Source organism: Canis lupus, chromosome 23 (genome assembly GCF_011100685.1).
Source record: "Canis lupus familiaris isolate Mischka breed German Shepherd chromosome 23, alternate assembly UU_Cfam_GSD_1.0, whole genome shotgun sequence".
NCBI classification, from domain to species: domain Eukaryota; kingdom Metazoa; phylum Chordata; class Mammalia; order Carnivora; family Canidae; genus Canis; species Canis lupus.
Window position 1 is genome coordinate 45,829,683 of NC_049244.1, and position 27,870 is coordinate 45,857,552.

Below are 27,870 nucleotides of genomic sequence, written 5' to 3' on the forward strand. Positions count from 1 at the left end.
AGCCCGATGTGGGACTCGATCCCGGGACTCCAGGATCGGGCCCCGGGCCAAAGACGGCACCAAACCGTTGGGCCACCAGGGCTGCCCTTAATATAACTTTTTAAAATAGTAATAATCATTCTCTTCTGAAATTAGCTTTCATTCCTATTAGTACTTTTAAATTACCTAACCTAAGTCTGTGATCTATTTCTAATTCTTTTGGTCCTCGGGAGAGAGGTGAGGTCATTTCCTGGCATGGGAAGGACTGTGTGAATGGGCTGCTGGGATCCACGCACAGGCTTTGCTGCGTCTCTGTCTCTGCCTTCACTGAGCACAGCTTGCTGCAGGCGGGACACCCTACCTGTAAGTCACTACCTCTGTGTGAAGTCAATTTTATCTTTTTCAGTTTCAGCTGAGAAAACTGAGGCTCTCGGAGGTTAAGTAACTAGACCAACGGCACAGAGCTAGTTGGTGGGGAGGTGGGACTCGCCCCTGGATTGTCTAACTGATGATTTCCACTTTAGCACGTGGTTCTCGGGGCTCTGGCTCTGGGCAAAGAGCTTCCAGGCGAGGAACCAGAAGGAAGAACATTGGATCAGGGCTGAAGACCAGGGCTCACCTTCTATTTCCAGGACCTGGTTAGCTGTGAGACCTAAGTAAGTCACTTAACCATCTTCCAGTCTGTCTGGTTGTTGGGAATTTGCAGGCTTGTGTGAGATTTAAACTGGAATCAATTTATGAGTATGACAGGATTCGTTTATCCGGTTTTCTAGCTCTTATTTTGTAGAATTATTCAAAAACCATCAAATTACCTATTGACCACAGAGGAGTTCATGAAACATCACTTGATTTTATGGAATTAGGAATGAGATTCCCTCTGCCCCATCTCTTTTGAATGCTACGGTGAATAGATTTCAAAGTTTGGAAGTATGGAAGTGTGTAGTATCCCTGCCTATTTTGGCAATGGGGAAAGGAGTCAGTGTGGACACGGGAAAATGTGCACATCTTTTTAGATAGAAAGATATTCCCTGTGTACATTCCAGATAATCGATGAATTGAATGACCCCGAATAGAAAATGTCTAAATTGTTCATGTTAAGCTCTGAATCTGGTCTCTATCTCTGGTGAATTATGTAGAGTTAAAAAACAAGAATATCATTTGTATTAAAGGAATTTCACTTATTCCTTGAATGAGGAGAGAAGAAATTTCTAAGTTCTGGCTTACATGGTCTGATTCCCTGCTCTAATTTCAAGAATCCAGTTAAAACTTTTGCTGATTCAAAGAACTGTTGCTTCTCCTAAAAAATTGCTTCAAATGTCTTCTATGTTTGTTCACTTATTTCTGGCTAGCCTTTTAAAAAAGAAAAAAGACTAATTTTGGATATTAACTATATATAAAGAGTAATTAATGAAAGCCCATGAACTTAACACTTTGCTAGAGAGATAATCAACGGTCCTGCATAGCTCTCCCCATCACATATGCCTCCAGTGGTGAGCACCAGCCTGAAACCTGACATGTATCATTCCTATGCCTGTCTTTCTTTCTTTCTTTCTTTTCTTTCTTTCTTTCTCTCTTTCTTCTTTCTTCTTTTCCTTCCTTTCTTCTTCTTCTTCTTCTTCTTCTTCTTCTTCTTCTTCTTCTTCTTCTTCTTCTTCTTTCTTCTTCTTCCTTCCTTCCTTTCTTTCTTCTTTCTTTTTCTTTCCTCTTTTTTGATTTTATTTATTTATTCATGAGAGACACAGAGGGAGAGGGAGAGACACAGGCAGAGGGAGAAGCAGGCTCCCCGCAGGGAGTCCACTGTGGGACTTGATCCCAGAACCCTGGGACCACGCCCTGACCTGAGCCACCCACACCTTTATTTATGCTTTTTCTACATAGATGTGTCTAGCTAAATAATAGGTGGGATGGTTTTGCATGTTTTAAGACTTCATATAAATAGAATAATATTAAAGGTATTCCTCTTCCCTCTTTTTTTTTTCCTTCAAAGTGAGACTGTTTTGGAGGGTTGTTTATATTGATTCAGATAGTTCTAGTTCATTCATTTTCACTGTTGTATGAAATTCCACTGTGTGGAATTCCACGTCTTAGTTTGGATTGCTGAAACAAAACACCACAGACTTGGGAGCTTATAAACAACATGAATGTATTTCTCAAAGTTCTGGAAGCCCAAAGTCTGTGATCAGGGTGTAGGGTATGTTTGGGTTCTGGTGAAAACCTTCCTCTTGGCTACAGATTGATTTCTCCTTTTATCCTTACATGGAGAAAAGAGCATGAGTTGACTCTGGGTTCTTCTTATCAGGGTACTATTCCCATTCTAAAGGGCTCTGTCTTTATGACCTAATAATCTCCTAAAGACCCCACCTCCAGATACCACCACTTTGGGGATTAGATTTCAACCTGTGCGTTTTGGAGGAACACAAACAGTCCATAATATCCCACGATTTACCTGTTCTTCTGTCGATGGAAAATTTGTTTTGCTATTACAAACAATGCTGCAGTGCCCAAGCTTGTTTTTGTCTCTTTTGTAAATGTGTTTTTCTCTGGGATGTATCTGTGTAGGGTTGAAACTTCCATGTATTGGGTGTACACATCCTCATCTTTCCTAGAGAGTGTAGATCGCTGTCCAAAGTGATGCTGACAATTTACATTTTCTCCAAAGGTATTTGAGCATTCCCATAGCTTTTCATCCTTGCTCTCTCAGCGGTCATTACTGGATGGAACAGAGAAGAAGTGCGCGGTGACTCGCACAGAAGAGGTGCGAGTGGTTGGATCAACTCCGCAGACTGGAAATTGAAGCCCTTTAAGGAAAAGGACAAATGTCTGTGGAATAAAATCCAAATTCCTTACCATGACACACACAGCACTGCCTTACCTGGCTTCCTCTTACCTGGCCAGCTTCTCCAGCCTCACCTCACTTAGGGTGGCCTTCCTTCTATTACTAGAACATGCAAACTCATTCCCACCCCAGAACTGGATGTTGTCTCTGCCTAGAACACTCTCCTCCCAGCTCATTGCATTACTGGTTTCTTCTTGACCATTGTATAGCAGCCCCATTGGAGAGACCTTCTCTGACTACAAAATATCAACTAGTCTTGCTATTTATCTTCCTGCTTACCCCATAGCTCTCATTTACATTACTGGGTGTTTGTTTTTTTTTTTTTTCATTGTGTTAATTGCAATTTGAAATGATTTACTTTGTTTCGCTCACTGGAATGTAAATCCTATGAGGGTCACATACAACGCCTGACATGTGCCAATTTTTTATTGAGTGAGCGAATGTACACCTCGATGCCTTCTCCACTTGGTAACTTGTTACCCCTTCCTATCGCTTCTCCCACATTTACTGTCCCAGCATTCTGCTGACCAGTAATGTAGAGATGAGGATGAATGTAAAAGAGCTTGATAGAATCCTATACAGACACCCTGTCCAGTGCTACCTATTTCCCTCTGAAATGTCCCAAGATCTCACCCATTGACTCTACCCACAGTTGAACCATTCTCTTTGGACTGAAGTCAGGCCATTCCCCTCTACCCACAATGCCCAGAACAGATGACTCCCACTCTTCTCTCTCCATCTTTCTGGAGGTTATTGTGGCTTCCATAAATGTTTGGTAAAGGACGAGGTTTCCCTGACTCATCTCTGCCCCTTTCTTACTAACTGGTGGTGTGGAAGACTCCTCAAGGTGCTGAGTGTATATTCATTTACTCATTGTCTGGGCAGCGGGCAGCGGTGACTTTGTGGGCACCATTGAGTCACCTGTGATTCCTGCATCCAGCTGATTTTACTAAAGGATTACTTGTTGCTTCTGGGAGACAATACCATGATTATTCTGAGATGGATCAGTTGATTTGCTCACCTTTGTGCCCTCCACCCCTCATGACACCTAGCTCCTGGGCTGGGACAGGTGGTCTCTTTTGGGTACTTCCTGTCCTACTTCTAATCACTGCACTCACCTATTGTTTTGTCATGGTCTCTTTCTCCCTGAGGAGAGGGAACTATGATTGTAAGCTTTGTATCACCAGTGCTTGGCACAAAGTAGTCATTTAATAAATGTGTATTAAGCAGATGGGGTGAATTCTAGACCTGGAATAAAAATCTGGCTTATTAATACATTTGATTTATGCAGAGAGTATCAGCTGTGTCTGACAGAAATTTGTAAGCGGTAGCAACTCAGCTCCAGAGAAAACCAGGTTCTCAAAAAAAAAAAAAAAAAAAACAGGTTCTCCACAAACAGTTGAGGTAAGAACTAGACTTTGCATGGGGCACTGTTAATCTGACCTCCAACCACAACATGAAGCATGGCTGGAGGTAACGCACCCGGAATTCCACTTCATGCCCGTGTCTGTCCCTGGTAGAGATTTCAGTTTGTTCATTCATTCAACATATGTCAGGTGTTTATATGTTTTCACATGAACAAGGGAACAAGAGGCTGATTATTGTCCCATTGTGTTGTCACTTTGCTTAATAATTTCACACAGAGGGAGTGTCTGGGATATTCAGAAAATGACTCAATGGAGAGTATCATCTCTGAAAGAATCTGGGTGGATGTTACACTATCATTTTCATTTCCCAGTGCTAGCCCTGTAGAGCAGTAGTAGACAGTGGGTGCGAATAGCAGCGTTGTTTCACACCTGGGCTCCTCGGTGCATTGTCTACCGCTGGGCCACCACGAGGCATAACAGAGAAACTTCAGTGGTTCTCTTGCTGGCTGTGGACACACACATAGTCTTTTTATCACCTGCTTTTGATTCACCAGTTTGGCTCCAATCAGGGTATTCCTAATTCCTGGATCTCACTCTGTGTCGTAGGGGAAAAACTGATAAGACACTCCCCATCGCTTCTCAGCCTTTTAGCTAAGATCAAGTGTAATACCTGAAAGACATTCCCTCCAAGGAAATGTGTAACTTGAGGAGAGTTATCTTTTCATTATAGATGTTCTTGTTCCAAGTTTAGCAAGAAAGCGGGGGGGGGGGGGGTGTTTTTGAAACAATATAACTCATTTCATATTGCCTCAATCATATTTACATGCTTTAAAATTATTTTATTCTTCTCTATTGAGTATATTCCTAAAAGATTCCTTGCATTGTTTCTGGAATAAGGTAGAGCCCAAAATATATACATATGTAATATTTGTTGTCTCATAGGAAAATGAAACAATAGAATGATCATAATAAATTACTTAGTTTGAAGTAAAAAAAATGTTTTTTTCCTTAAGATTTTATTATTTGAGAGAGAGAGAGAGAAAGAGAGAGAGAGCTTGAGCAGCAGAGGGAGAGGGAGAAGCAAACTCCCCACTGAGCAGGGAGCTTGATGTGGGGTTCCATCCCAGGACCCAGAGATCATGACCTGAGCTGAAGGCAGACCCTTAACCAACTGAGCCACCCAGGCACCCCTGAGGTAAAAAACATTTTTAAGTCATCCTTTGTGTATTATCTAACATAGCTGGGGAAAAGCACAGTGCATTTCTGTGTTTTTAAAAAAATTATTATTAAAGTATAGCATTTGCCTCCGAATATGTGATTGGCATCCCAAATGTTATCAATTTTATTTAGTACCTCCGTTAAACCTTAGACTCTAAACGATTTTGCTTTACTTATTCATTCTTTTTTTATAAACTGGTAGTAAATTTACCAGCAAAAATGGAACACTAACAGTTCCAGAAGGTATTTATTTCTTTACTGAGAAATAATGGGCATTTATTTGGCTTATTTGGTAACTTTCTACTTAATAGAGCTTAATTTTCTATGAGTCTCTTTAGGAAGTAGAAATTTAGTTTTCTTCCTAGTTTTCAAAATTCGTGTTGGCAATGACTTATTTCCCTGCTTGGAAAAAAATTCTTTTTCAAAAACATATCCATACACAAATACAGATAAGAGACTAGAAAGAAACAGAGCACAATTAAAGATGGCTAGCTCCCTGGTGGTGGGGGTTATGAGTACTTTTAAAATCTTTATATTTTATACTTTTCTGTAATCTCCTACATTTTCCGCAATGAGTTAGTATTACTTTTGTTAGCAGCAAAGGCCACCAATGAAATGTAGTTTAAAATATTTGGCTCATACACCTTAAAATGTTTGCATAGGCTAATACACTGGATGTGTTTTTGACATCTTGATACCAGCAGGGCTTTGCTGCCAACACTATCTAGAGCAAAGAGTTATACTCTCTTTACTTACCAGTTATATTAAAGTGCATATATGTATGCACTTAATTTTTTTTTGAAGAACTTGTTATTGTGGGGGGAAAAAACAACAATGCATGAATTAACAGAGTGGATTATTCAGAACTGAGATTACCTAAAACAGACATATGGAAAAGCAGACATTAATATATAAAATCTATGGCACACCCGAATCCGCTTTTCATCTATATAGATTTTCAAAATAATAAGACATACCCTTATTGTCACTTTTAACAAGCCAAACTGTTAAGTAAATAAAACTGCCTTGAAATATGACCCTAATAGATTAATAGATATAGATATATTTTTTCACTTGGAAACATTTTTACTTTTAATACATTTTTAAAGAGGCAACATCAATTTCTATATTACATGTAATCATAATTTTTAAAGTAAAGATGGTTTTAAAAGGTGAAAGATTTATCTGATTATCTAATCCCCTCTGCTGTTTTCCTGCTAGAACTCTGATAATGGACACTTGTGCTGACTTGCTCATTGGCCTCAGTGGGGTGAGCTAAATGCAAAGAGTCCCAGAAGTGAGTTGTTTAGTTTTCTGACTGCGAGTGTATTAAGAAAGCATATTTCTTGGTATTTCCTTGGTCATTACACTTTTCTCTAAATCCCTCACACCCCCTCCCAAAATAACAAAACACATGAAGGCCCCATCGTTTGTTAAGCGTTTTCATTTATTATAGCTGATATTGTTTTCATGGTGTCTTTCCTTACACCAGAATTGTGACAAAGGGCAATTAGTTTTAGAGAAAGTGAGGAAAGGTAGGAAGGTTGCTTTAATTTTTCCCAAACCTGGCTGGAGGGGAAACTTGCACATCCTTCAAGTTTATGAAACAGGCGTCGAATCTTGATTAAATTGGCCAGTAGCAGCAGGTCATCCTCATTCAGGTATCGGAGAACTGGAATCTCCTCAGGGTTAGGTAGCTTTTCAGCAAAGAGAAAGAGAAGGGAAGCTCAGAGACCACCTGTGGAAGGTGGGAGGTGGGAGCAGGCCGGTCACATAGAATTTGGATACTTTCAAATGCTTACAATATATTCAAGTCATTTACCAGCATATACTAGGGGGCACCAAGATGCAGCAAACACAGTCCCTCCCCTGGGAGCTGCCCAGTGGGGAGAGCTTGGTCAGGGCTGGCCTAGAGGCTATGAAGGCACCGAGTGGACAGCCTTCCTCACAGAAGGTAGCACCAGAGTTGAGTGTTCAGGAGAGACCGGGATGGCTAAAACTCCTTCCCTTCTAAAATGTGCCCCTACCTCCAGGACGCCTTCCGCACTGACCTCTCCATGACCCTCCCTCGGCCTCTGCTCTTCCCCTTCCTCACAGCCTTTGGTGATTTAGGCTGATGTTTCCTTGCAACTGCAAGAAGGGGAATGGATCTCTCAGGACACTCTTGCCTGTGTTTCCCATATGCAGATGAAGGACCAGCCTAGGAGGGGTGTGTTTGGCCTCAGTGGGCTGAGCTAAATGCAAAGAGAGTAACCACTTACCTGCAAGAGACATAAGAACACACAGCAGTTTCAACTCTCCCTGCATCAGAAGGTAGGTGTGTGTGTAGCAGAGCGGGCATGGGGGGGGGGGGGGGCGGGTATCAGATGGATGAATCACAAAGAATGGACTGGCATTTTTACCTTCCCTTCAATCCCAAATTCCATAAAATGACAGAAAATATTTTAAGGGAATGAATCAATAATGGTTCTAGGAAATAGGAAAGATTTTGATCAGCAGGCTCAAAAGACCAGAAGCAGGGAGTCTCATTAGAAGCAACTGTAATGATATAAACAAGAGATGGGCCAGGCCCAAAAGGCAGACAGGAGGGGTGGTATCAGAGGATGTGAGAAGGGTTGAGATCAGGCATATATGAGGTGAGGCTTGGAGGACTGGCAGGGAATAGATGTGAGGCTGTGACACCGAGAGGGGGAGGACTGCTCCAAAGTGGCCCGAGCTACTGAAAGAATGCAGTTGTCTTTGTCTGAAGTGAAGACTGAGGGTGGAGCAGGCTCTCAGAGGTAATTTTGCTAAACTTTTATCTCCCAAACGGATGTGCAGGATTGGAATCTGAGATGTACAGGTGAAAATTCATGGGAGATAAAATGAAAGGGTTATCAACATTGTAGGAGGTATTTAAAGACAGGAGACTCCATGAGACCCCCCTAGGGAGTGATTCACCGAGGGAGATGAGTATGAGCCCCCGCAGGAGGCCTGGAGCCCCTCAATATTTAGAAAATGGGGAGGTGGGATCCCTGAGTGGCGCAGTGGTTTGGCGCCTGCCTTTGGCCCAGGGCGCGATCCTGGAGACCCGGGATCAAATCCCACGTCGGGCTCCCGGTGCATGGAGCCTGCTTCTCCCTCTGCCTGTGTCTCTGCCTCTCTCTCTCTCTCTCTCTCTGTGACTATCATAAATAAATAAAAATTAAAAAATAAAAAGAAAATGGGGAGGTAGAAAGAGTCAGCAAAGAAAAATGAGAAGAAACAGTCGCTGAGGTGGAAGGAAAATCAAGGGAGAACAGTGTCCTGGAAGCAAGGCAAGAAATGCTTCCAGGAGGGGGAAGTGGATAACTGGCCAGTGCCACTCGGAGGCCACTCTGTGTAGCATAAATTAACTATAGTGCATATGAAATGTTATGGAGCAATTAAAAATCTAATAGGCGAATATTCTTGGAAATGTGGATGAGGAAAAACCTTTAATAATCCTTAAGTGGAAAACAAAAACAAATAGAATCCTCCCAACAATACAAGCAATACCATCCAATGCTTATTTTAAAAAAGATGTGTGTCAATAATTTATAAATACACTGAAAAGAGAAATACACACCAAATTTTGGGTTGTGATTGCCTTTGAGAAAGAGGTTAGAATAGATGAAAGGATGAAAGAGGAATCTCTATTTTTTACTCTCTCTATTATTTGAATCTTCAAATATGAGAAGGTATTGAACATGTATGTCACTTTTGTAATTTTTTAAAAACCTAAAGAAAGGGTGATCATGAGGACAGTGAGAAATAAAAAAAACTTTTTTTTAAAGATTTTATTTATTTATTCATGAAAGACATAGAGAGAGAGGCAGAGACACAGGCAGAGGGAGAAGTAGGGTCCGTGCAGGGAGCCTGACGTGGAACTCGATCCCGGGACTCTAGGATCACACCCTGGACTGAAGGTGCTGCTAAACTGCTGAGCCAAGCAGGCTGCCCTAGAAAAACTTTTAACATCAAATTCCTTTTTTTTTTTTTTTTTTTGCATCAAAATGGCTCTCTTTCTGATTAAAATTTGTTTCTAAGGAGGGAGATGGGGAGAGGGAGAACATTTTTTACATTTTTGCTAAGAATGTATTTACCATGAATGTAATGTACCAAAAGAAGCCTAGCTTATAAATTTCTAACAAATAAAGAAGCTTGTCTAGAGCCTGAGCAGCTGACTACAGTAGCCAGGCTGACCGAGAATGAGATTGGCTGGAATAGCACTGAGCACATTGCAGACCCTCACTCTCTGTTGGCTGACTCTGAAGTGTCCCTTTTATTTACTTATTTATTTTAAGATTTTATTTATTTATTCATGAGAGACACACAGAGAGAGAGAGAGAGGCAGAGACACAGGCAGAGAGAGAAGCAGGCTCCCTGCAGGGAGCCTGATGCAGGACTCGATCCTGGGACTCCAGGACCATGCCCTGGGCCCAAGGCAGGCGCCAAATCACTGAGCCACCCAGGTGTCCCTTATTTGGTCTTTATGAGATATTATTCCTGCTTGTGCTAAATATTGAGGTCATATTTCCAATTACCTTAAAAGTGTAGAGTTTTTTGAGATGGACAACACCTTTGAAATCTGGAGCAATCTCTTCCTTCAATGATTGATGAAAACAATTGGCCTCAGTGTTTAAGGGACTTGTTTGGAGCCACACACTAGATATGCTACATGGGCCTTTATTTATATCTATTTCTATATCAATATATATGTTTCAACATTGTTGAGATGTAACTGGCAAACTATATGTGGAGCTATCATTTACTGAGTACTTAGTAGCAAGCACCATGCTAAGCACTTTGCATTCTCAGTGAATCTTCACAACAACCTGTTTGCTAGGAATCATTATCCCCATCTTATAGATGAGGGAACTGAAGTTCAAGTTCACCCACTTAGCTAAGTGGCAAAGAAACTACGTCCCTGTAACCTGAAGGCCATGTTCTTAACCATTGCCAGTCACTGAGAGTGTACTCTAGGACATACCCTGGGTGGGCCAGAGGAATCAGAAAGGCAGAGATTTTGTCCTTCTGGAGCTCACTGTCCAGGAGGAAAGGCAGGCATAAAGGCAAGTAGGGCAGCATGGTCCAGCAGCAGGCGTGGGGACAGAGGTGAGTTCATGGACACCCCAGGGAAGACCATGATGGACCCTGATTGGGCAAAGGGCTAGGAGGTTTGGGAAGCATCTGTGAGGAGGTGGGACTTATGCTTGGTCTTGAACATAGTTAGAACCCAGGTCTCCTGACTCAGTCCAGGCCTTTCTGCTATAGGGCAGAGGAAAAACACAATACAAAATCCTAAAATCAAACCCCCAAAGTAGCCTACTTGGTCACCAAGTAAATAGTAAATTTTAGTTAGATCCAAATCTGAACTAAAAGGAATTTCTGAAGAATAAACAACGACAGTTTGCCTCAATTCCACATGACATCTTCACTGTGTGTGTTTTTTTGTTTGTTTGAATTCTGAAACTTTTCGTGGATGGTACATTACACACAAGGCTAATCTGTCAGTAACAACACTGACCAGAGTCATTTACTCTTATTATTCCAAATGACTTTAACTATTTTCAAAAATGCACCTACCTTCACTTTGGTCCCAACACTGATTCTTGCCTGTTGGCCCATTGCTAGAAAAGTGACTGAAATCTTGTCTTGTTCTAAGATGCGAACTCCAATGTAATGGTTCAAGGCCAGAAAGACAGGTTTAAATGAAACAAAGGGTGAGGAAGCAACAGAACTGGACCAATTCCAAGCCCTTAATCTGTTGCCAGCTTGATCTGAATACTGACCTCCCAAGATATTGATGTATACCCTGGGCAGAAAGGAAATTAAAAATTACCATCATAAAAGTAACATTATAATTCAACCTTGAAATTAGCCCTGTCACTTGCTAGCCAAGGGAAGCAACGGTTCATGCTAGCCAGTTGCGTGTGAATAGCGCAAACTATTTCACAGGTGACCTTGGGAGTGGCAATACTGTGAATTTTATACTAGTTTAACATAGTGGATCCAATTCAAGAACCCACCGCTGAACCAAACTGGGTCCAAAAGATGGAACCCAGGATGGTAAAGGAGCCTGGAAAACTGTGTGCTGGGAAGAATGAAGGGGGAGCAGGGAAGTTTTTGGAGAGCAGGAGAGGAGAGCAGACTGTGCCCGAAGAGGGGGGACCAGTGCTTAGATTTTTCCCCAGGAGGAAATGAAGACCAGTGGGTGTAAGTCCTGGAGAAGCTCTAATCAGCCTCAGTACAGAACAACCATGTTCCAACAGCACCCAGCACAACTGGGAGCCAGGAGTCCTAGAAGGGCTCTAGTCAGGGTGGGGTATGGGCAAGAGAGGCTCAGGGAACATCTCTGAAATGGCTCAGTGCCTTGTGATGGAGGGCAAGGTGGAGCTTAGACAAATTGAGCCTTCCCTGTCTCTTCGCTTAGGTGATGCCACATTTTACTATATCACATACATACGAAGCCCAGCACAATCTGAGCTTCAGTGACACAAGTGATGACCATTCTAGTTATCTCCTCCTTGTGCTCTCTCACCTTCTTCCAACTTGGATTGCCCTCCCTTTCTTGAGGAGTGGGAAGAGGTGCAAATGTGGGTATTTAGAAAGTTGACTGCATTTGATAACAAATTATTTTTTTTAAAACTAGACAAATTGGCCACGAGGTGCCCCAGAGGGAGAGAACTAATATCTTATTTCCCCACCGTTGATTACTGGCAGTGATCTAATAACAAAAGTACACATGGGAAATTTAGGTGATTATTTTGTCATACGTGAGAGGAGGAGGGTTTCTTTCATCTTGAAATGTGGATGAAAATAATATCTGGCTAAAATGATCTAGGTCACTCCTTATTTAATAAGCATAATCTTTGAGTCTATACCATGCACAGATACATGCTTGTAGTGGCAAAGATTCGGAGAGTGCCTGCAAAGAACGTTGGTCCAGCAGGGGAGATGGGCTTGCTACCCAAGAGGCAGCTAGAAAGGGCAATAAGAGTATGCAGAAGTCACATCAGAGGGCCAGGAATTCAGCTAGTGGGACAAAGGACTTCCCAGACAAGGGTGAAGTCCTAGAAACCAATGAATATCTGGGGACAATTAATACACTGCTCCAACGAATGTGATACAGAACTGCTATTGAATTCTGGAGGATAAGTTGAAATTCTCTGGTTCACATGGGGGTAACGGACTGACTACTACTGCTTTAGACCAAAAAAACACAAACGTCCTAACTCTCTCAAGTATGGGCAGAATGTCCAGACTTTGTCAATCATGGACAGAGTTTCTCAAGATGAGATTGTTATTCCTGTAGAGAATTTAAAGGGAGAGTATCTCTTTCTGAAGAGCTTGAGAAGTTGGAACTGCATTTGAAGTTAGAGCCCAAATTTCACTTTCTCGGGTTAAATCAAATAATATGAAGTCAGAGTAGATAAGCTCACAGATCAAAATGAGATCAGGATCTCTAGAGATTCTGTTTGTATGTTATTGTTGGTTATGGCTATAGGAATAGAGGAATAGTTACGGATATAGCTCAAATGATAATAACACACACACAACTATAACAACACGGTGTAGCAGCTATCCATTATAGATTATTTCCATAGCTGAGGCAGTATAACATTATCAGGCAGGCTCTAGAGAGACCATTTGGGTTTCTATCCCAAAGCCCTGGGGTGACCATGTAATTTATTTAAAGCCTCTTTTTTCTAATATTGAAATTATATGTTCATATTTTCTTATTATTTATGGGAAGAATATGATGAGCTTTGTTTTACATAGTTGCCTGGGATTTTTCCATGGAGAAGGTATGGAGTGACATAAATAAAACTTTCACTGAGTTGAATATTACTATCTAAAGAGCACTAACTTCAATAATTCTTTTTTTTTTAAAAGATTTTGTTTATTTATTCATGAGAGACAGAGAGAGAGAGAGAGAGAGAGAGAGAAGCAGGTTCCATGCAGGGAGCCTGACGTGGGACTAGAGAGAGAGAGAGAGAGAGAGAGAGAGAAGCAGGTTCCATGCAGGGAGCCTGACGTGGGACTAGATCCCGGGTCTCCAGGATCAGGCCCTGGGCTGAAGGCGGTGCTAAACTGCTGAGGCACCCGGGCTGCCCAACTTAAATAATTCTTAAAGCCATTTGATCATTTGAAAGGAAGAAGAACACTTGCAGTTATAAGATGAATAAATTCTAGGGATTTAATGTGATGCATAAAGATTCTTGCTAATACTATATATATATATTTGAAAGTTGCTGAGAGTATATCTTAATGTTCTCAACACAAAAAGGAAGTGGTAATTATGTGACATGGTGGGGAGGTGTTAGCTAATGCAATGTGATAATCATTTTACAATATGCAAGTGTATCAAATCAACACATTTTATGCCTTTAACTTGCACAATGATATATGTCAATTATATCTCAATAAAGTTGGAAAAAACAAAAGAAAAATAAAATTTCACACACACACACCACCACCACCACCACCACCACCACCCCCGTCCCAAATGGCAGTAAAAGAAACTTAGAAACCTACCAGACATTTCCATTGGGATGATAGCAGGAACTTCTGCCAGAAGAATCTAGCAATGCCAAGATTGCAGGGTCAGTGGGCATGTCTTCTTGGACTATACAAGTGAAACCACTGATTTTGTTGGGCACTCGGATGATGGCTAGGTTTCCAGATGGGTAGCTGAGATCAGATAAGGTCATTTGAGCTGTTCTAATGGTCCTTGACTATGCTGGGAATAAATTCAGTTTATGAGAGAGCCTTTGAAACCATTCAGGTATGGGAGCTACTATTACTACAAAAAGGATTTCATGCTTTTCATGAGATCAAAATATGTTTATAAGACACAAAAATCCTCAACAAAATACTAGCAAATGGAATCTAGCAACATTTAAAAGGATTATATACTATGACCCAAAGTGGAGTTTACCCAGGAATGCAGGGTTGGCTTAACACCTAAAAATCAATCAGTGAAGCATATTACACTGATAGAATAAAGAGAGAAAAAAAAAAGATCATCTCAATATACACAGAAAAAGCATTTGGCAAAATCCAGTACCTTTTCATGATAACTCAATGAACTAGGAATAAAAGGGAAACTCTTCAACCTGATAGTGTCTAACAAAAACCCACAGCTGACATCATATTTATTGATGAAAGACTGAGTGATTTCCCTCTAAGATCAGGAACCAAACAAAAATGTCCACTTTCCCCGCTTCTATTCATTGCATTTAAAGATCTAACCAGGGAAATTTTCTGAAAGAAAAGGAAATGAAAAGCATTCAGATTGGAAAGGAAAGATGTGAAACTATCTCTATTTGCAGGTGACATGCTCTTATATAAAGAAAATCCTAAGGAATCCACAAAACAACATATTAGAACTAACAAGTTCAGGAGGGATGTAGGCTACCAATATATAAAAATGTTTAAAAATATATAAGAAATATAGAAACTATATATAAACATATATGTAAATATATTTAAAAAGACCAATATATAAAAATAAATTATATTTCTGTATACTGGCAGTGAACATTCTGAAAATGTAGTTAAGAAAATAATTCCATGGGATCCCTGGGTGGCGCAGCGGTTTAGCGCCTGCCTTTGGCCCAGGGCGCGATCCTGGAGACCCTGGATAAAATCCCACGTCGGGCTCCCGGTGCATGGAGCCTGCTTCTCCCTCTGCCTGTGTTGTGTCTCTGCCTCTCTCTCTCTCTCTCTCTCTCTCTCTGTGACTATCATAAATAAATAAAAATTTAAAAAAATATATTAAAAAAATAATTCCATTTACAATAGCATCAAAAAGAATAAAGTCTACTGAGGATAATTTACTGCAGTCTTGTCTAAGCTGATTGGAAGCCTAGAGGTGAAGTAAACACAAGACTGACTGAATCATTTTGAAAAGCAGCCATGGCCTTCAAGAGAATTAAGAATTAAAGCCAGGGCATAAATGATAACTAGTAATAAAAAATGGGAGGAGTTATATAAAATTTATTGATATAATTAAAACAAAACCTACATTTTTTCTCACAGGGCCTAGGGAATGAAATCTTCATTATACTTCCTAGGCCATGAAAGTCATTTTCCTGGCTGATTATTGGTTTGACTAAACTTTTAGGAAACTGTAACTAAACATGACTTTCTCCTATAAACGTGGGGCCTTCATTCACCAAAAAGCTCTCCTCATTTCATAGTTCTGTTTGTTTTTTACTTTCCTTGAGGTAGTAAATGTCCTTTATGTCAAAATAGCAAATGGCCTGGCCATCAGGCGGAAGTTCAAGTGATAAATAACTTAGTGCTCCATAAAGTGGGTATCGGATTTTTGTATTAAAAAATAATGTGCTGCTCGTGGATGTGTAAATTGGTACACATTTTCAGGGGGATAAAATTTATCAAAAGTTTAAAATGTCTGTAATTTCTTACCCACAGTTTCTACCCTGTGACATGCATGTTCCATGGATTCAAGGAACTAAGTATGCAATGAAATCTGCACAAAGCTGTTCATTTAGCTGTGCTACATAATAGCAAAACGTTGTGAAACCACCTTTGTGGATAGGTCAAATGAATTATATAGTATGTAAATTATATAGTACATATGGTTATAAAAATGGTTTTCTTTCTTTCTTCCTTCTTTTTCCTTTCCTTTCCTTTCCTTTCCTTTCCTTTCCTTTCCTTTCCTTTCCTTTCCTTTCCTTTCCTTTCCTTTCCTATCCTATCCTATCCTATCCTATCCTATCCTATCCTTCTTTTAAAGATTTTATTTATTTATTTGACAGAGAGAGAGAGAAAGAGAGAGCTAGTACCACAAGCAGAGGAAGCAGCAGAAGAAGAGGGAGAAGCAGACTCCCTGCTGAGCAGGGAGCCAGATGCTGGGGCTTGATTACAGGACCCTGAGATCATGACCTGAGCTGAATGCAGAGGCTTAACCAACTGAGCCACCCAGATGCTCCAATGTTGGTGTATTTCTTTGTTGCATATATAATATGCATATATTATTACATATACATCATAACATTATTATATAGTATTATACAAAAAGGGCAATAACGAGTTGAAAAATTGATTTTTAAAGAATCATATATATGGGCAGCCGGGGTGGCTCAGCGGTTTAACGCCGCCTTCAGCCCAGGGTGTGATCCTGGAGACCCAGGATCGAGTCCCACGTCAGGCTCCCTGCATGGAGCTTGCCTCTCCCTCTGCCTGTGTCTGTGCCCCCCACCCCTTCTCTCTGTGTCTCTCATGAGTAAATAAATAAAATCTTTAAAAATAAAAAATTATTAAAAAAGAATGTTTATTAAAAAAATAATGAAAAAATAAAGAATCATATATATATGCTTATAGAAAAAAGTAAGAAAAGATCTATAAAAAAGATGTTAACAGCTTTTCTCTGGGTGGTAGGATTTGGGGTAATATCTATTTTTTCTTTTATAGTTTTCCATATATTTTTTTCTTCATCTGTTCTGAAGAAATAAAGCTAATGAAAACTTGTTGAAAGGATACAATATTTGCGTTGTTCCATCCGGAAATGAAGTCAGAAACTTGCTCCCATGTTTGTAGTGCTTCTCTAAGAGCTCATTCTTCATCATCTATATAGACACCAGAGAAAATGAAAGGACACTTAACCATTAATTGTTCCAGATACAACGCATTATGATAATAACAGTAAATCTTTGCTTGCTAACAGTGATATAAACCATTTATTAATTTAAATTTTTGTCCCTGCAACAGTGACAGGGAACAATTCTTAGGAATCACTAAAGATTGTTCCTAACCCTGCAGATTACTTGATAAAAATTTCAGGCAGGAATCTAACATTACGTTTCTATTTGAAAGGGTTTAAAAAATTTTTTACCTTAGTCACATATTAGTATAGAAACAAAACAGAAGACTAAATACCAGCCCTAGCACAATGGAAATGTTCTATATGCTGATGATAGTAGTGGTTACATAACTGCCGAATTTCATAGAGCTATACATCTAAAAAAGGTGAATTCTACCGTATATAAATTATAGTTCAATAGACTGACTTTAAACTCAAATATAAGTTGTAGCATCTGGGTCTCTTCGAGGTTGTTCTTAAAGTTATTTGAGCAAAACACTACAGGCATATGAGAAGATGAAGAAAGATCTACAGGGAGCTAATCCTTTTTATGTCTCCAAGTTTAACTATTTTATATGTAATACTCAATAAGGAAATAAATTTGTGCCAAATAATATTTTCTAATGAACTAAAGATTCTATATATTCCTAATCTTGAATTATAGTAAGATAGATTCAAGAATTTCTAGGGCAGGGACACCTGAGTAGTTCAGTGGTTGAGTGTCTGCCTTTGACTCAGGGCATGATCCTGGGGTCCTGGGATTGAGTCCCACATCAGGCTCCCTGCAGGCAGCCTGCTTCTCCCCCTGCCTGTGTCTCTGCCTCCCTCTCTGTGTCTCTCATGAACAAATAAATAAAACCTTAAAGAAAAAAAAAAAAGTTTCTAGGGCTAAACCATGAAACCACCTGAATAGTCATGTAAATGTTGCCATTTATTTTGAAGATAACACATTTTTTTTCATTTAAAAAATTGTGAAATATGAAATATATTCAGAAAAGTGCTAAAACATACTATTTTATGTATGTTGGGGGAGTATCCCACTCCCCCAAAAGACTATTTTGTTAATGAGCAATTATAAAGTGAATACTCATTGGTGTAGCCATCCAGGTCAAAAACTAGAACAATGCTGATACTCTAGGAGACCCTCTGTGTGTCTATCTCAAAGTTGATACCTTTCTTTCCTAGACACAGCCACTAGTGTGATTTCATAGTAATTTCTTCGCACTTTTATAATTTCTGAATATACCTTTAATTTTTCTCCTTTTGAATTTTACATAAGTAAACATACATCATATATTTTTAATATTTTGTTTCTTTCTGTCAACTTTATGTTTGTAAGTTTCATGCATGTTCCAGTGTGTAGCTGTGGTCCTCTGACTTTCATTTGTGTATAGTACTTTATGGTATGAATTTATCATTACTTATTTAATGGAGATTTGGGTCATTCCCAGTTTTTGACTATTGTAAATAGTGATATTGTGAACATTCTTATGCATGTATGCTGATACCTAGTTCCTCTTGGATATTATGACCATTTGAGAAAAACGGGCCCAAAAAACCCATGAGCACTTCTCAAAGGAGAAATCTCAAATGGTCAATAAACACGAAAAGGTGCTCAACATCATTAGTAACCTGGGAAAGGAGAATTAAAACCACAACTAGAGAACAGTACACACCTATCATACTGGCAAAGTGATAGTACTGACTATTGGAAAGGATGCAGAACAACAGTCACTATTGTTTGCCTCTAGTGGATCTATGCAATTTGGTCCAACAATTTGGAAATCATTTTGGCTTTGTCTAGTAATGTGAAAGACAAGCATATCTTAGAATTCAGCAATTCCACCTCTGGGTATAATATCTGAGAGAAGGGCAAATATTATAGCTTAACTTCAGACTCGGATAAATTAAGATTACTTGCTGAAATTTCTAGAGTAAGCAGAAAAATAACAGAAGCAGAGAGTATAACTTCCAAACTTGTAGAGGTAGTACAAAAAATAGAATGATATATTTTAAGTATCCCACTCCCCCAAAAGACAAGAAAGGATAAAGGAAAAGAAAAATGCATAACAGAGAACAAATAGAAAATACCAAGGCATGTCAGTAATTATATATAAATAGACTAAGTACTCCAGTTAATAGACAAAGAATGTCAGATTAGCTCTTTTTTTAAAGGAAAAATTCCAATCATATATATATATATGATTCTCTATATATCATATATATATATATGATTTTATTTACTTAGTTGACAGAGCAAGAGTGCACAAGCAGACAAGCAGGAGGAATGGGAGAGGGAGAAGCAGGCTCCCTGCTGAGCAGGGAAACCAATGCGGGGGCTTGATCCCAGGATCCTGGGATCATGACTTGAGCTGAAGACAGATGATTAACCGATTAACCGACTAAGCCACTCAGCTGCTCCCGCCTACCAACCATATATTGTTTACAAGAGACACATCTAAAATATAAAGACACAAAAGGATTATAAATAAAAATGATCTAAGAAAATACCAAAGAGTATTACTAGAGATAAAGATTACTTCATAATGATAAAAGTTTTAATCTCCCAGGAAGATATAACATTATAAAATATTCTTCCCATATTAAGATAGGTTCAATATATATAAAGCAAAATTTCACAAAATGAAAGGGAAAATTTTATTTTATTTATTTGTTTTTAAAAGATTTTATTTATTTATTCATGAGAGACAGAGAGAGAGAGGCAGGGGCATGGACAGAGGGAGAAGCAGACTCCATGCAGGGAGCCCGATGTGGGACTCGATCCAGGACTCCAGGATCACACCCTGAGCCAAAGGCAGATGCTCATCCACTGAGCCACCCAGGCGTCCCTGAAAGGGAAAATTTTAAATTCCATAATCATAATGGGATATTTTAGCCTACCTCTCTCAAAAATTACAAGGATTATTAGGCCAGAAAAAAAGTAATAATAGAATATTTGAACAACCCATTTAATAAATTCAGCCTAATCTTCATGTTTTGGAAGATTAAATATTTTAAAAATGACATTCTTCCCAAATTGATTTGTAGATCCAATGCAACTGCAATTCAAATATTAACAAGATTGTATTATTTATGTGTGTTGAAGTAAGGGAGGTCCCGACAAGTTGACTCTAAAATTTACAGGAAATATCAGGAACTTAGGAAAGGCAAGACATTCTTAAAGAAGCCTGAGAGAGAGGAATATGCTCTACCAGATATTAAGATCTATTACCAAATGTATTATTAAGACAATGTAGTGTTGGGGTAGGATAAAGAATTCCGTGGTACAGAATAAAGAGACCAGAATTAGACTCATGCAGTCATAAACATCTGATGTAGGACAGCAGTGCCATTGCATGGTAATGGAGGAAGGAAAATCTTTTCAATACGTGATGCTGAATACAATCAGGTATATATATATATATATATATATATATATATATATATATATATTGAGATTTTATTTATTTGAGATAGAGCAAGCATGAATGGGGGGGAGGGGGAGAGGGAGAAGAGGCTCCCCACTGAGCAGGGAGCCCAAGGCAGGGCTCAATCCCAGGACCCTGGGATCATGACCTGAGCTGAAGGCAGACATTTAACCACCTGAGCCAGCCAAGTGCCCTCCATATTTTTAAATGAAATTAGAACCACTATCTCACATTAAATGTAAAAATCAATTCCAAGTGGATTAAGGACTCAAATGTGAAATGCAGAACTACAGAGATTTCTTTAACATAGGATAATAGCTTTATTACCTCAGGTCAGGGAAGGATTTCCCAACCAATGAAAAAAAAGCAGTACCCACGAAGGATTTGATAAATCACAATTAAAATTGTGAAAGACAAGCCAAGAAGGGAGAAGCATTTGTGGCAATATGGCATACAAAGGGCTTATATCCTAAATGTTTAAAGAATTTTTCTAAATCAATGTGAAAAAAGAAAGTCTATGTACCACTTTTTCTCTTCATCTTTCTTGAATCTCAGACCATCCAATAACACAAAGTATTCTTTAGAATTTCCTTTAGTGAAGGGCTACTAGTGACAAGTTATCTTTGATACTACTAGACAATGTCCTTTTTGGGCACATTTTCTTGAAAAAAATATTTTAACTGGTTATAGACTTCTTGAGTGACTACTATTTTCTTTAAGCCCACTAAAGACATTCCACTGTCTTCTGGCTTCCATTGTTGCTATTGGGAGGTCATCTGACATAACTCTTCTTTATTTTATTTTTTTAAAAGGTTTTATTTATTTATTCATGAGAGAGAGAGAGAGAGAAAGAGAGAGAGAGGCAGAGACACAGGCAGAGAAGCAGGTTCCATGCAGGGAGACTGATGTGGGACTCGATCCCAGGACTCCATGATCATGCCTTGAGAGGAAGGGAGCTGCTCAACCACTGAGTCACCCGGGTGTCCATGTAACTCTTCTTTAAATACAAACAGAATTTTTGTTCTCTGCTGCTTTTAAGATTTTTGTTTTCCCTTTGTGTCCTAAAGTTTTTTTCTGACAAATCTAAGATTCTTTTTTCTTTATTTCATCTTTTTTTTTTTTTTTTTTTTTTAAATTTTTATTTATTTATGATAGTCACAGACTGAGAGAGAGAGGCAGAGACGCAGGCAGAGGGAGAAGCAGGCTCCATGCACCGGGAGCCCGACGTGGGATTCGATCCTGGGTCTCCAGGATCGCGCCCTGGGCCAAAGGCAGGCGCCAAACCGCTGCGCCACCCAGGGATCCCCTTTATTTCATCTTGATTGGGATTCATTGGGCTTCTTAAATCTGTGGGCTATTGACATTTATCAGTTCTATAAAATTATCCATTACCTCTTCAAATACTGCCTTTGCCTCATTATCTTTCTCCTCTCCTTTTGGTATTTTGAATAAATATGTTTTAAACACATCATTTTCATATCATATTCTATATTTTTATTTTTGTTCCCATGGAGAATTTTATAATTTTTTTTTTTTTACCTTTTTCTTCCATGTCATTAGTTCTCTCTTTAGTTGGGCCTAACCTGTGTCTAACTGTCCTCTTTTAAGTTTTTAACTTCAACTGTTATATTTTTCATTTCTATAAGTTCCATTTTTTCTTTTAAAACGATTATGACGCTATAGTTTTCTGTTCCTTCTATATGTCTTCAGGATGATATTTTATTTTCATAAGCATAGTTTACTTCAATTTCCAAAGTCTTTGCAGGTCTTTTTATTTTATTTTATTTATTTTTTATTTTTTTATTTTTTTAAATTTATTTATGATAGTCACACAGAGAGAGAGAGAGAGGCAGAGACACAGGCAGAGGGAGAAGCAGGCTCCATGCACCGGGAGCCTGATGTGGGATTCGATCCCGGGTCTCCAGGATCGCGCCCTGGGCCAAAGGCAGGCGCCAAACCGCTGCGCCACCCAGGGATCCCTGCAGGTCTTTTTAAAATGAGATATTACTCCTCTGGGGTTTGAATTGTGGTGTCACGCTTCCTTGTGTTCTTAATTAGTTTTCACTGTGTGCTAGTAACTGAACCTGAAGGGTAATCTGTAGGAGAAATTTGAGGGCCAGACAGATAACTTTCCTTCAGATATGACTTGGATTTGATTCTGTGGGGTACCTCAGTTCACTGTCACCCCTTAAATTCTATATCACCCAAGAGAAACAAATCTGGTCTCCATAATTTAATTTCTAGAAATCTATCCTGAAGAAATATATAAAAATACATTTATACATAAATATGTTCAAAGCAATGTTATTTAGCATAACAAAAAACCTGTTAACCTATATGTCCAATAACAGGGGAATGGTTAGATAAACTATGTAAAAAAGCACATAGAATTAAAATGCTGTCAATGTAAGCTGTATATTAGAGATATTTTTATAATAAATTTTAAAAAGATAAAAATTACATATGTAATATAATTACAAGTATGTTAACCAAAAAAAAACGTGTGAAAAGTCTGGAACAGTGCCGTCTGATAGAACTTTTGGTGACCGTGAAAATGTTCTGTATCTGCACCACATGGTAGCCATTCATCACACATAGCTACTTAGCACTCGAAATGTGTGACTAGTGTGACTGAAGAATTACATTTTATTTTTTATTTTTTTAAAGATTTATTTATTCATGAGAGACACAGAGAGAGTGGGGGGGGGAGGCAGAGACACAGGTAGAGGGAGAAGCAGGCTCCCCATATGAAATCCGATGCAGGACTCCATCCATGATCTGGGGATCTCTGAGCCAAAGGCATATGCTCAATCACTGAGCCACCCAGGTGTCCCAAGAATTACATTTTAAATTGTATTTAATTGTAGTCATTTTAAATTTAGATAGCCATATGTAGTAGTTGCTACCTTATCGGGTGGTGTGGATCTAGAAAATATTGACATATTAACAATGACTTTGGGGAAGTGCTTGAGCCTTTTGGTGATTTTTCTCCCCCTCTTTCTAGTGTTTTAAGGGTTCCAAATGTTCCTTAATGTATAATGATCACATTTTAAAATAAAAAGGCTTTAACCAGAATAACCCCCTATTAGAAAATGTATGTAAAAGCATTGTTATAAAGTCTAGTAGAGACTAGTAAAGTCTAGTTAAAAAGCCAAGTCTGTACCATTTCTTCCTGACAAAGAGTTAAATGTGTTATGTAGCCAGCCTGTTATATTCATTATGACAGCTTTTACAATTTTAGGTAAAACTGACTTTAAAGAGTCACAAATAAAAAATTACAAGAGAATTACCTTTCCACATGCTATTCTAGCATCACAGCAATCAATGGAAATGTTTCTATCTTCTACTAGGAAATCAAGTAGACTGTCAGTAGTTAGCTCTTTTTCTGGGATATCCACGGAAAGTTGATAAGAAATTGTTTTTAAGTGCTTTGAATCTAATGGGAAAAGAATCACATGAAAGTACATATTTGTTTAAGATGTTCCAAAACCTCTCTTCTAAAATGAAATTTCAAACCCTATTACAAATGCATTGATTCATCACTTTTTTTATTTTTTTATTTTTTATTTTTTTTAAAGATCTTATTTATTTATTCATGATAGACATAGAGAGCGAGAGAGAGAGAGAGAGAGGCAGAGACACAGGCAGAGGGAGAAGCAGGCTCCATGCAGGGAGCCCGACGCGGGACTCGATCCCAGGACTCCAGGACCTCGCCCTGGGCCAAAGGCAGGCGCCAAACCGCTGAGCCACCCAGGGATCCCCATCATCACTTTTTTTTTAATGGAAGAAAAATGAGGTTCTTCATTAAAGTGAGTGCCTTCTTTTGTTAAGAGAATGAAAATGTTCTTTTGTTAAAAGAAGAAAGGTGATTTTCATTATGTGGAATGCTGTGGCCTTACATTTAGTAGGAAATAGTTGAATATCAAGGAACTTTATACTAGGGATTTAGTTTAAACCAAAACAAACATGTATGTTTTCTAAGTATTTTTTCCATGTCTCTCAGTGGTTGAGGAGCAGCCTGATGCTCAGAAAGATTAACTAATGTACCCCAAACTATAGGGAGCCTATAGGGAGAAAAGCAAGGATACAAACTTCTGATTCTAAAAGTCAGTGCTCCTCCAATATACCCATGCTATAGCAACTCATCAGCTCTTTGCAGCTTTCTGCAAGGTGCTCTACAGATGTTGCTAATTTATTTCGATCAATAACACAGTAAACTGAACACTAAAAACTTCAAAAGGCACATGACTGAAATGCTGGATTTTTTTTTTTAAGATTTTATTTATTTATTCATGAGAGACACACAGAAAGAGGCAGAGACATAGGCAGAGGGAGAAGCAGGCTCCCTGCTGGGAGCCCGATGTGGGACTTGATCCCAGGACCCCAGGATCACACCCTGGGCCAAAGGCAGATGCTCAACCACTGAGCTACCCAGACGTCCCTAAAACACCAGATTTTCTGAACCATTTTACTGAGGCATTGACTGGAATAAACATTTTAAATATTTTAAATATTTTAATTTTAAATATTTAAATTTTTTATATATATATATATATATTTTTTTTTTTTGTCTTGGTCTTGTTCAAACATCTGAGCTTTCTGAGGTACAACTGATCTAGAACATCAGTGTTGAGGGACTCACCTTCTTCAGAAAAATTAACTGGTCCATTTGGTATTATTGCAAATTGTCTGGCAATTTGTCGCTCCTGTTTTCTACAAAATTCAAAAATATGACAAAAAAATCTGAAAGGTATTTGAAGCTTAAAACAGAATTTTAGTACAAAATTTAACTGTCTAAATGCCATCCCTTTTTTTAAATTTATTTTTTATTCTTTTCTATCAGGTAGTTAATGTAGTAATCAATACATATGGGTCTCTACTCTCTTTTGTCAACAAATTTCTCCAACATGGGAATTCTCAATTGCCCCAAGAGTTTGCCGTTGGTAGATTTCTACTTTAAATTGGTGAGTTCACAGACTTTCTGGGACCTTCGGAATCTCTCTAATTTCCCCCCCGCCCCCCAAGCTCTCAAGTGGGCCTGCATCTCAATATCAAAGGCTACCTCCGCAGGGCTTTTTCCTTTGCTTTGAGTCTATCAGCTTCACTGCCATGGGCTGCATGAGGGTCAATACAGATTAATTCAGCTTTAGGGCTTTGGGTTTTTTTTTTTTCCTCATAGATGTAGTCAATCAGATTTTGAGAATAACTGCAACAGCAGGCCTGGAAAACAAAGAGGTCATTTTCATCTCACCAGTCCTGGATGAAGATAACTAGAGGGGAAAAAAAACAAAAATGGCCAAGGAAATTTGGATACCCATCTATCGACTTTTTTCTGGTAACAGTGATCTTGAGATGGAGCTCACAGACTCTACAGTTCATCCATTCGAAGCGTACAAGTCACTGGGTTTTAGTGAATTCACAGACATGTGCGAAACCATCACCGCAGCCAACTTTTAAACATCTGTGTACGTGTTTTTGTGTAGATAAATGTTGTCGATCCTCTTGGGCATATACCTAGGATTGTCATTGTTGGGCTATATGTAACTATGTATTTAACTTCTCAGGAAATTGCCAGACGGTTTCTCAAAGGGCCTATGCCATATTATCTTCCCCCTTCGAAGTATAGGAGAGTGCCAGTTTCTCTACATTCTCGCCAGCACTTGTTATTATCCATCTTTTGGATTATGGCCATCATTGTGGGTACGAAACGGTAATCCATTGTGGTTATGATTTGCATTTCCCCAACAGCTAACATGTAACTCTTTTAAGAATTGCAGTGCAGGGAAAGGTGCTGGAGGAAATACTTCCTTTGTTTAAAAATAACATAATTTCCTCTATAAACCTGCTTTAGAACTTACACCTGTGGGTTCCGAGCTATCATCATCAGAGAAAACATCCATGTTGGAAAGAAATGTTCTTAGATCGCCCCCACAAAATTCACACTGCAGTGCTATTTCCTCCTCTTCTTCCTTCAGAGAGGGGAAAATAAAAATGAATTAGGCCCATACAGAGGCCCGAGCCTCTGGGAGCAGTAGGAGTCAGGGCTCAGGGCAGGGCCGGCAAAAGTCCAGTAGGGGAGCAGGGGTGCTGGGGGATGTGCCAAACTGTCAGAATCCCTGGGGGTTCCCAGAAATAGCTGCCAGGGGAACTTTCAGGAGGCTGAGATCCTATATCAGAAGGCACCAAGCCAGGAAGAGCCGTATATTCCAGTAATGAGACATTATTTCTGTTCAAGGGTTGGTGAGGCCTGAGGAGGCCGAGGTGGTATTTTGAGGGCCTCTGTCTGGTGCCTTTCGCCAGAGCACAGCTGAGCCCAAAAGGAGCTCCTGGGTCCTTAGGACGCCTCCTGAGTGCAAGAAGAAAATTGCACGCGTGACTTTATTGTTGACATCAGAGTCCCTTGTGGGGGAGGGGGTTACAGTGTGTCACCAGCTGCAGGCGCCGAAGGATAACACACTTTAGCCCCAGCTGGGGCTCTGAGTTCTTCTGTCTGTGCTGCAAGGGTAATTCAGGAGTGTGGGGGAGACCAGGGGAAGCAATGGGAGACTTGGAGTTGGGGGGCTCACGGCTTGAGGCTCTCTCTATGGTCACGTGGGTGATCTGAGGTCACGGCTGTGACTGTAGGGGCTCCTGGGCAGGCAAGCAGCCAAGCCTCAGCACAGGCCTCCAGGGGAACCCCTCATCACGCACTTGCAGGTCATGAACACCACCAGGCCAGCTGTGTTCGCCAGTCTCTGGGCCCGGCAAAATGGCCACCGTGGGGCCAAAGGGTGGCTGAGGTGGCCAGCGCAGCCAGGCATTCACCACTCTGGAGTGATGGCCCGTATCTTGAGGCTACTGAAACTACCCACAGATAAGTACTGCCCATGGGTGAGAGCAGAACCCTTGGGGTGGGGCGGGGCGGGTAAAGCCCTGTCAGGGAGAGATGGTGGTGACACATCTAGTTTGGCTCCCAAGTGACCTAGCAGGCAGAAAGAGAGCGTGCTGATGCCAGGCCATTTCCATAGTGATTAGCTTCTCAGCCCACAGTCCCTTCCCCTACGGGGTAGCAAGGTGGAGGTGCTTCTAAAGACCACGAATAGGGCGGGGCTGCCACCCGTCAGAGCCCCATCTACGCAGACCTCAAACATCTGCCCAAGATCTGGGTGCCAGCGCGGGGACAACTCCCTGGAAGAAAGGCAACTGGGCTTTCCCCATGTTCAGGACCGTCTCCGGGTGTCAGCTGAAGAAAACTCCAGCAACTTCCTGGGGTACAAGCTTTCATGGTTCAGGAAGAGAAAGGAGCTGGTTTGAATAAAGATTTTCAGGGCAGCCCAGGTGGCTCAGCGGTTTAGCACCACCTTCAGCCCAGGGCCTGATCCTGGAGACCCGGGATTGAGTCCCACCTGGGGTTCCCTGCGTGGAGCCTGCTTCTCCCTCTGCCTGTGTCTC

The 27,870-nt window shown here is 39.9% G+C and overlaps 1 protein-coding gene and 1 long non-coding RNA gene across 5 annotated transcripts in view; one reads left to right on the plus strand and one right to left on the minus strand.

Annotated features, from left to right (window-relative positions):
* On the plus strand, window positions 1-27,855 carry LOC119877440. 3 transcript variants are annotated; one of them, XR_005377204.1, is made up of 4 exons: window positions 1-342; window positions 504-635; window positions 7,588-7,713; window positions 25,283-27,855. It is a non-coding gene; the product is annotated as an uncharacterized LOC119877440 (long non-coding RNA). The 3 variants fall into 3 exon arrangements; XR_005377203.1 differs by lacking the exons at window positions 7,588-7,713; window positions 25,283-27,855 and adding an exon at window positions 2,639-4,188; XR_005377205.1 differs by lacking the exons at window positions 7,588-7,713; window positions 25,283-27,855 and adding an exon at window positions 2,681-4,188.
* ERICH6 (glutamate rich 6) overlaps window positions 6,827-27,870 on the minus strand; it is a 31,491-nt gene continuing 10,447 nt past the window's right edge. For both annotated transcript variants that reach the window (XM_038571211.1, XM_038571210.1), the window contains 8 exons: window positions 26,298-26,408; window positions 25,502-25,659; window positions 25,082-25,152; window positions 23,730-23,875; window positions 16,912-16,997; window positions 13,939-14,094; window positions 10,987-11,215; window positions 6,827-7,097 (listed from right to left, as the gene is read on the minus strand). In XM_038571211.1, coding sequence (XP_038427139.1) covers window positions 6,834-7,097; window positions 10,987-11,215; window positions 13,939-14,094; window positions 16,912-16,997; window positions 23,730-23,875; window positions 25,082-25,152; window positions 25,502-25,659; window positions 26,298-26,408 — 1,221 coding nt within the window. In that variant the 3' untranslated portion in view covers window positions 6,827-6,833. The remainder of the gene's footprint in view (window positions 7,098-10,986; window positions 11,216-13,938; window positions 14,095-16,911; window positions 16,998-23,729; window positions 23,876-25,081; window positions 25,153-25,501; window positions 25,660-26,297; window positions 26,409-27,870) is intronic.